The 10,005-nt window shown below is 37.0% G+C and overlaps 1 protein-coding gene across 1 annotated transcript; it reads right to left on the bottom strand.

Moving 5' to 3' along the window:
• Positions 1-7,492: 7,492 nt before the first annotated feature.
• On the bottom strand, positions 7,493-8,437 carry LOC142621952 (glutaredoxin-C1-like). Its single transcript, XM_075795339.1, has one exon. It carries the CDS (start codon positions 8,318-8,320, stop codon positions 7,946-7,948), a length of 375 nt encoding a protein of 124 aa, XP_075651454.1. The 5' UTR covers positions 8,321-8,437; the 3' UTR covers positions 7,493-7,945.
• Positions 8,438-10,005: the final 1,568 nt, after the last annotated feature.

The following is a 10,005-nucleotide window of genomic DNA, read 5'->3' as shown; positions in this document are numbered from 1 at the left end:
TTCATGCATAACACTAGTTTCGTTCTTAAATCCACATTAAAAACATGAAAAATATGTTTGTTAATAATTCTTTTAAATTCTTGAATCTAGAATATCACCAGCCACACACATTCACTAGAATTAATTTTTCAATCAAAATGAAAAGCTTAATAAATTGAATTAGAGTTTATCACATGCACACGCTTTAAATTCAACATGCAAATTGATTGATAACATATTGGATGATGTGATATGAATGTTGGTCACCATAGTCTAGAAAATCGGTTTCACCGGGCAAAGTGGGTGTCTAACACATTCCCACCTTGTAATATAGCCTCCGAACTTAGATCAAGGGTTGATAGACCAATGTTTATCCTTATAATTTTCAATTTTTAGATTGTAACTAGGAAACAAAGTTATGTACTTTATCTTAGATTGTATCTAGGACCAAAGCCATGCAATTTTCCTATGATCAATGCAAATTCAATTGAAAATTAATAAAATGAGGAATTTTTCAATTTTGGTTATCTTATTTATCCCAATAATTAAACAAGTGGCGACTCTATTGTAAAACCCTTAATCTAAAGGGGAAAATATAACTAGTTGAACCTCCATTTTGAAAGGCAATAACACGACTCTACCCATTCACGTGAGTTTGACCCAACACTTTATAAGACGGGCCAGAGGCGCAGTCTCTCACACTAGTTCATTTGCCATTGCATCTTCACTAGATTCTTATCTTATTAAGAGAACAATGTATAGAAATTATTGATTATGTCAATGACACTAGCTAGATCGGCAATTAAAAGATAGTGATAGGGAATATTTTCACCAGTTAGAAAAAATTTTCTAACATCCTAGAGTCTTCAGTCACCAAAAGCATCATAAGCTTACCAAAAGAATTTTTGGTCACCAAAAGTATCGTCGGTCACAAAGGGAGCGTGGCACCATACGCCACACTTCGCCCTCACGGTCATCATGTATCAATAGGTCATCAGGTACCAAGGGGTCGTCAGGTACCCAGCAGTCTTCAAGTACCTTTCCTGACACCACCTTAAGCATTTCGTCCTGATGTTCGTCATGTATCAATTGGTTGTCAGGTACCCAGCGGTCGTCAAGTACCTTTAATGACGCTACGCAACACGTTCCATTCTGATGGTCATCATGTATCAATGGGCTGTCAGGTACCAAGGGGTCGTCAAGTACCTTCCCTAACCACGGGACACGTTCTGCCCTGACAGTCGTCACGTATCAAGGGGTTGTTAGGTACCCAGCGATTGTCAAGTATCTTCCCTAACACTGTGCAACACCCTCCGCCCTAACGGTCGTCACGTATCAATGGGTCATCAGGTACCAAGGGGTTGTCAACGGTTGTCAGGTACCTTCCTTGACACTGCGTGACATGTTCCACCCTGACGATCGTCAAGTACTAAGGGGTCGTTAGGGACCCAGAGGTCATCAGGTACCTTCATTGACACCACGTGACACACTCTGCCTTAAAGGTCGTCATGTATTAATGAATCGTCTAATACCCAGTGGTCATCAAGTACCTTCCCTAACACAGCGTAACACACTTCACCCTAACAGTCGTCACGTATCAATGAGTCGTTAGGTACCAAGGGGTCGTTAAGGACCCAGCAGTCATCAAGTATCCTCCCTAACACCGCGCAACACGCTCTGCCCTGATAGTTGTCACGTATCAATAAGTCACTAGGTACCCAGGGGTCATCAGGGACCTAAGGGTCGTTAGGTACCTTCCTTGACACCATGCGACACATTGTACCTTGACAGTCATCACATATCAACGGGTTGTTGGTACCTTCCCTGACACCACTCGATACATTCCGCCCTGATGGTCATTACGTATCAAAGGGTCATTAGGTACCTTACTCATCGCCCAGAACATGCAGACACTAAATCGTCTAAATTGATGAGACACTTTTGGCAAATGACCCACTATACTCGTCCAATCAACAAACCAACTTGCACACTAATAAGGGTATTTTCGTCCAATAAAGTCCTTCGAGCACTTTGACCCATCAGGATGGAATACTCCGCCACTGACCCGTAAAGGTTTATGCCTCTTCTGGTGGGACTTGCCAACTACGAACCCGTCAGGATGAACTCCTCATTTGACTTCCTTGAAGTCTTTGCAAATCAGTGCTCCACATATGTGCCCGATGAATGGTTGCATATATACCTGACGGATGGTCACGCCTTGTCCTTTGTATTCATACTGACGAACAGATGGTGATACCAACGGACAGATGGTCATACCGACAGTTGAGTAACTGGGTCCCATAAACCTTTGCGTATTCTCCACTCATGCATCCCTATATGGAAATAACTTGCACTACACGCCCAAAGACCATAATCCACACTCGTGTCTTCCCTATACGGGAAGAAAAGCTCAAGATCTCGGGGTCATAACTCCAAATCTTTTCTGCAAGGAAAAACCCTACATTCAAGGGATCTTAGTTAGCTCTACACCACTATATAAACACTAGGTCTCCTCTTCCTTAAGGTACGTGCAATTTCTTAGCTTTTGCACTTTTGAGTTATTGGAGATTCTTCTATCACTAGCTTAACCTTCGGAGGGTCTTTAGTCGGCACCTCATCAGTGCTCTCTATAGGTTTTTCATCTTCTTTGTTCTTCAGGTACCTCATTTAATGCACGTGTGGATGATCAACTCATCGACAATTTTATGCATCATCAGATGGCAACCGGAATATATTGTTTCAATTATTTAGCCTCTTTTTAAGAAAAGTGATTCGCATTGGAGAATCAATAAACTTAACCAAAACAACAAAGCCTTAAACATCGAGTATGCCTCAATTTTTGCACACATGGGAGTTAACCAGTGAGCCCACACTCATTGGGCCGTCTAAAATCCAATGCCAGAATTGCCATAAACAAATTATTCCAACCCTTATTAGGATGGTATGTTTGAAATATACAACCCAAGTGGAGGTAGTCTTCCATATCATTGAGAATTCTATTTAAATCTCAATTTCAAATGATTTATAAATTATCCTTTTTTTTCTCATAAATATTTTGACACAATTGGAGTGATAGTGTTATAAATTTGTCGGGGGCGAAAAAGTTTTCCTTTCGACAAACGAGATTTATATTGGGTTGGGGGCCTAAACCGAAACTCGACGACGAGCTCGATGCACGACCCAAAGGCGATCGGTGAAGATCCAAAGAACTCATTGTATTTTATTCCTTGGGCCTAGATTGAGACTGACAAGAATGGCCCATAAACAATCCCTACAGCAAACACGTCAGCGCGATTAGAAAGCATATTGCAAGAAACGACCCAGTAGTAAAATGTTTTTGCAAAAAATAGCCAAGCGGTAAAGTGTTTCTGCAGAAAAGTAACCCAGCGGTGAAATGTCCCAGTGGTAAAGTAAGACGAAATAGAATAAACTTCCAGCTGTTAGATATTTCACAGGCTAAGGAAAGTATCCGCATTTTCAAACTCATCATCCGTTTAGCTCTAGAGAAGAGTCTTTTAATATAGTAATATGAGGGAAAAACTCTATAATAACAGTTACATTGTGACCTTCAATTGTAAATGAATAAGTAAATATCATGGGTTCCATTATAACAAATAATGAGAAAAACTTAGTGTGAGATGAAGGGAGAGAGGGAGAGATTCCAACTAGCGCAGCAAGATCATTATGGTTCCAAGGTATGCTCATGGATATAGTATATGCAGTGAGTAGAGAGAGTCATTTGTGATTAGTATAAGTAATGAATGAGAGTGTATAGTAAGGCTGCTGGAACTTTCTGCTAGGAGTAGCTGAGTGTTTTTAAGTGGAAGTATGAGGTGTGTTTTTGAGCTAGGAGCTGGAGAACCTGGTTTCTATGCTTGAAGCTAAGAGTTTAGTGACTTAAAACTGTGCTGGAGTTTAGAGAAGGCTAAACAGAGGAGTTAAGGAAGAGTTCTTTTCTATGAGTGTATTTCTTAGTGTGTTGGTGAAGCATTAATGGAGAGTTCCATTTATAGTTGGGTTTTAGGGGGTGATTAGCAAATATTCTCTGCTAAATCTTTCTCAATCTTCAGAAAATTCTTAGAGAATCGTTCCTAGGATTTTAGCTAAGAGTGGTAAGCTCAACTTTTAGGAGGTTCTTGCTATTTTGGGTAATAATAGCTGGGATTCTAACTTAGCATTGAATGCTAATTGGCCTTGGCTGATGGGATTAAAGCATGCATTAGACTAATGATCTTGGTTATGTTGCTGCTAGAATCAGAGCTCCTTAGGGTAGATTGTATCACCCCAAGCCAGGTGTCAATCTCGGAGCCCTTGCTAGGAACTCTGCTAGGATCCCCTTGGTGCCCTCCAAACCACATTTTCCTAAGTTTCTCCATTTGAGGTTCATGTACTTGGTTCATGAACCAGCGAATACACATTTTTAGTATGAAAATGAACTGATTTTAAGTTGTTTCAGGAGCTTTAATGGCCTGGTCATGGCTGCTCTTAATTTTTGATCGAGTGGGCTGGATAAGAAAGAAGGGACAGCTGGCTGAAGCTTCCCAGTTTTCTGTCACGTCACTTTCAGCTTTATGTCACATGAGAAATGATGAAATTGCAACTTGCGAAGGAAGGGTTTAACCCCTGATGGACACGTGTCCTCTTTTGGTTTGATTGGACAAGTTGGAACTTGATGGCAATGGGCTTCAGCTGTTAAGTTGTACTGAATTTTGATTGGTTAGCTCACGTGAGCTTTAGTTGCTGGGATTTATGTATGAGCTGGGCTGGTTCAGCTGGGCTTTGTAGTTGAGCTTCTTTAGGCTTGGTTATTCCTACAAAATGAAAAGTTTTGCCATGAGTGATGTACATGGGTTTTTATAAATTTTGTAAAAGAGGTATTTTTTGAGGGGATGAGTATTTATATTTCCCATGAGTGAGAGATTTAGTATATGTAAAACAAGTGTTAAAATAATATTTGAGTTTTGTAAATATGTGTCAAAATAGCATTTGGGCTTTATGAAATATTTGCCAAAATAATATTTGGGCTTTGTAAAGTAAGTGCCAAAGTAATATTGGACTTTGTAAGTAGGTGCCAAAATAGTATTTGGGTTTTATGAAAGAAGTGCCAAAATAGTTTTTGGGCTTTGTAAAATAGTTTGAGATTTTGTAAAAAATATTGCCATGTAGCAACAAACTTAGTAAGAGTGCCGTGTAGCAATGAGCTTTGTAAAGGTGCTGTGTAGCAACGGGCTTTGTAAAGAGTTTTGTTGGGCTTTTTGGGTTTTGCCCACAAGTTAAATGACTTTGGGCTTTTTTTGTGGAGGAAGTATAATTTTGTGGCCCAATTTTGTTAATATTGTGATGAGCATTTTTGTGAAAACCTAAGTTGGATAATATGTGGGACATAATGGGTAATTTTTGTGATTGGGCCCAAGGTAATTTGTGGGGATTACATAAAGAATATTTGTGGGAGCCCAATAACATGATGAATATTTGGGTAATATGTGGGAAATATTTATGTGGGCTCAAAATAGTTTGTGGGCTTATGTGGGTATTTTTGTGAGTGGGCTAATAAAATTAGGGCCCGAAAATTTGTACCTCAACAAACTTATAGTGCAATTATCAATCAAACACCATATAATTATTAGTCTGCTAATGAGACTATGACTTTTGTAGAACCTCACCAACTTTTGGATTGTCACAACAATTAGCAAATAGAAAAATAATCTCATGTTGTACAGTTATCTCCTATCTACCGTGTTGAGAGTGGTAAAATTGGATATGATCTGCGAACCCGACACAACATAGCACGACACGAAATTAGCAGGTTATGAGTTGAGGCTTAATGAGTTAGTGTCATATTCGGGTTGAAACAACTAACCCATTTAATAAGCAGGTTGAGTTAGTGTCCATCACATGAAATCCGTTTGACCCGTTTAATTGAATAATATTTTACCAAAATATCTTTCAAACCCTAGGTATATAAACTTATTAATTGTTGTTGTTTATTTTGTTTGACATATTATAATTGATTATTTGTGATATTGAGATATACTTTAATTTTGAATGATTATTTGTGAAGCAGCTACTCATTAATTCTAACTTTTATATTAAAAATATTTATTTGTTTAGTTTTTTATAATTCATATCAATTTGGTTAATAATAAAATTTTTTTTTTTTTTCGTTTTGATAAAATCTAATAAACATGTTGACATGACTGATCTATTTAATAAATGAGTCGTGTTAAGGTTGATGAATTTTGACTCGTTTAATAAACATGTCAGGTTAGTGTTGATTCATATAATCAAAGATTCATGAGTTGACACGACACGAACTCAATACACAAACACGAATTGTCACCCCTATGTCGTGTTATGTTATAGTTTTTTAAAAATTGCTTGTATCATTATATTGTACATGTGTACTTGTCATGGGGAAAGTATCTAGAGAGCTCTTTGTGAGACCTAACATGTGTATAGTTTTTTAAAAATTATTCATTTCATCCAATATTGTACACAAATATGTATTGTAAGGAAAGTAACTAGTGAGTTGGGCGTATACATCTTTTATGAGATTGACATATGACTTGGGTGTATATGTGCTTTGTGAGCTAACATGTGAGCTCTACGTACATGCCAGTCTCACAAAGAACATACATGCCCGATTCATACATGATTTTCTGTTGTCCGAATCCCTACTTCCTAGGTGGCACTTCCTAGATGAAGAATTTCGTGTACGCCACCAGCCGTAGTATGATTCTCTATATCTCCTTGTCTTACGTGGATGCATGATGAGGGCTCCAGCTACGTCATCTAATGGCGGGACCTTACGTACGGACATCAATATCAAACAACACTTCAAACATTCAAAGACCAACAACAAGTATATGCAGAGAACAGAACAGAACAGAACAGATCAGATCAGAATACATCCATCACCATGGTCATAGTCAAATCATGATCCTCCTTCCTCCTCTGTCCTCTGTCCTCTGATAACTGTGTCCCACGCCAAAAATGTAGGGCCCTCTTTGATTGGGTAGGGCCCATCAGCTAGTACCATCCCTACCGTCGACTTTAATAAGTAGTGAGTCACTCATTTTAGAGTGGTGGGGGCTTTAGGCTTTTAGATGGGCGAGTTTTCAGGCGCAAAACCAGAAGTGATTACAAAAGCTGTAAAAAAATTGCTTTTATGGGTAAAAGCAAAAGCGTGATTAAACTTCACACCAATCTGTATTATTTTTATTTTTATTTTTATTTTTGGGTTGTTTTAATTTAAATAATTAATCTCACCCTGTTTGGGTCAAAACTCAATGCACGACACCGATCTTGTGGGGGTCCCCTTAATAACTGTTATATTCTGTTAAAAGTGTTTAACTATATAGTACTATGGAAAACTTGGTTCTTTCTTTTCTTTAATCAACTATGGACGAGTTAAATGAACCCCGTATAGATCAGCTAATAACAAGAAAAGAAACCCAATTTCTTAAGTATGAAGATAATCATATTTATAGAAAGAAAAAAATGTTAATTAGAGTAGAATTGTGTTTGATTTTGATTTAAGAGGTACAATTTTGGAGCAAATCCCACCTCTCTCTCAAAGTACAAGTAAAGATGATACACAGGAGAGAAGATTAGCTAAGAATAAAGAAGAAACAAATAAAAGTTAACCATTTTTTTTCTTCTTTTTCTTTATCTATACAGAGGAGGAAGCAATTACATTTCTCCCTGCGACCCGGATTAGTGAAAGCACAAAGCAAACCAACAAACCCAAACTCTTAAAAAGAGTTATAAAATAAAAATAAAAACCAAAACAAAGCAGGAGCAGAAACTAACACATTAGTCATTAATTGGTGTCCAAAATAAAGGAGACTTATATGACAAACACCACTTCTCTTCCTCTGCCTTCATTTGCTATGTAAATCAAAAGTCATCATTTTTTCTCTCTTGCTCTTTCTTTGAAATATCGAAAAGAAAGAGAAAAAAACATTCAGAGCCAGAGAGCCCCAGCTTCTTTGAGAAGAGGCACCAAAGTTCCATTGATGTGAGAGGCCATGACTCTGTCCATTGCACCAACAAGTTTTCCACCAATGAACACAACAGGTACAGCAGTGGAGCTCCCTAAGAGGCTCATTAGAGCCTTTTCCATGTCTTTGCCTCTAGGGTCCTCATCCAACTCGTGAACAGTTGGGTTCACCCCCATGCCACAGAAGAGTCTCTTTATGGCATGGCACATGCAACATGTGCTCATGCTGAAGATGACCACCGCGTTCTCTGAGGCAAGCCTTTCTATGCGCTCTAGTGGGTCGCCACCGCTACCCCTTGTTGGCATGTAAGAACCCCATGACTCAGTTTGGTAATGCATTTTTTTTTTTTTTTGGTTTGTATCAAAGAAACTAATAAGAGGCTTTGGTGAATTGGTAACACAAGAAATAATGCTAAGAATTTGATAAAAGAAAGTAAGTGAATGAGTGAGTGAGTGAGATCTGAGGAATGATATGGAAGGAAGGGTTGGTATTTATAGAGGTGAGTTTGAAAGAATTACAGTCCAACTTAGGAGGTCCAATATTATTTTCCACTTGCTGGTTAGTTTTGTAAATATAAAAAAAAGTGGGTCTGTTGCAGTCGTCAGCGCATGCAAGCAAGCGAAAAAGAAAGGGAGAGAGAGAGAGAGAGAGAGAGATCTTTAGACTGCTTTTATAATCTCAAGAAGTGAAATAAGAAACAATAAATTAAAGATGGGGGATCATATGCATTTTAGATCAAATTGTTAAATTAAGGAAATTAAAGTATAGGGACACATTTTGTCATAATATGTACGTGTCAAATCTTCTTTGGATTGCAATGGTATGGTCTCAATTTCGGACTCTTGTGTGTAAGTCAATGCAAGTAATTAATATAATCAAATCAAAAGTTAATATATATGTACAAATTATGTTAAAGCATGCGTATTTAAAACAATTGTTAAATTAAACTTGCAACAAATAGATTCTCATGAATTTGTTCTTCTCACCTTTTTTTTTAATTTTTTAAATGTTACTGTGAAACTCCCTTAAAATTTGAGATAGATTTGGAGGGAAAAAAAAAAAACTTATGTAAGTCTTTTTTTTTCCTAGCTCCACTACGATTAATTATTTACTAAAAAATGTAATTAATTAAATTTTCAAGATCAAGTTCAAACTTAAGATTAATGAATACTATAAACTATCACATACACCTAAAGAGTTATCACATACACCTAAAGAGTACCCAAAAAATGAAGATAAATTTAATGATGATTTAACCATTATTTTAACCATTAAAACAACAACATTTTGTTTTCCTCTAAACAGAGATAAAAGTTGAGACATGTAATGGACAACACAACAAGTCAACAACACAAGCATGAATGGTCATTAATTTGTTTCCTGTTGAGTACCTAGCTTTTCAATCATTAATTAAGTGGGGGAAGAGATTAATAAGAAGATAAAATAAAAGGGTTTGGAGGAGAGACAGGAAGCACAGGCTTTATCAGAAGGGAGTTGTTGGTTAATAGATAGACGGCTGCTTCCGTCCTTGTTGTCGGCCCTACTAGATCAAAACAAAAGGATATTGAACGTGGCCATCACCAACCTTTGTTCCTCTTTTTGACGTGACCTTCATGCGCATTTTTTTTATTTTACCCACACTTCCCCTCTTGGACCCTTCTTTCCTTTGTTTTACCCCCTATATATATATTACCTAAATACATATAAAAATATTAAGACCCATCAAATTTTGTCTAATATAAAAAATGAGAGGGTTTTACTAATTTATGCCTCATTTTTTAGAGCTTTCTTGAATAATTAACATACACTCTACTTCAAAAGGCTTAAATTCAATGGGTATATACTCAATCATGTTATATTAACTATTCATTTTTCTTTTTATTATTCAATATAAGACTTTTTTAATACATGTAACCCAACATGATCTTAGAGCATATGTTAGTAAACAATTTAGAATATGTTTTTATGGAAAAATGAAAACGTTGCTAACTTTTTTGATAGTTTTTTCAATTTTTTATAAAAA

This window comes from Castanea sativa, chromosome 1 (assembly GCF_040712315.1).
Source record: "Castanea sativa cultivar Marrone di Chiusa Pesio chromosome 1, ASM4071231v1".
Classification (NCBI taxonomy): Eukaryota; Viridiplantae; Streptophyta; class Magnoliopsida; order Fagales; family Fagaceae; genus Castanea; species Castanea sativa.
The sequence above is the reverse complement of the archived record's forward strand: the minus strand, read 5'-3'. Positions and strand labels throughout refer to the sequence as shown.

What these genes read in the sequence shown, in the direction of transcription:
- LOC142621952 (XM_075795339.1), bottom strand. Translation starts at nt 8,320, where the DNA reads ATGCATTACCAAACTGAGTCATGGGGTTCTTACATGCCAACAAGGGGT.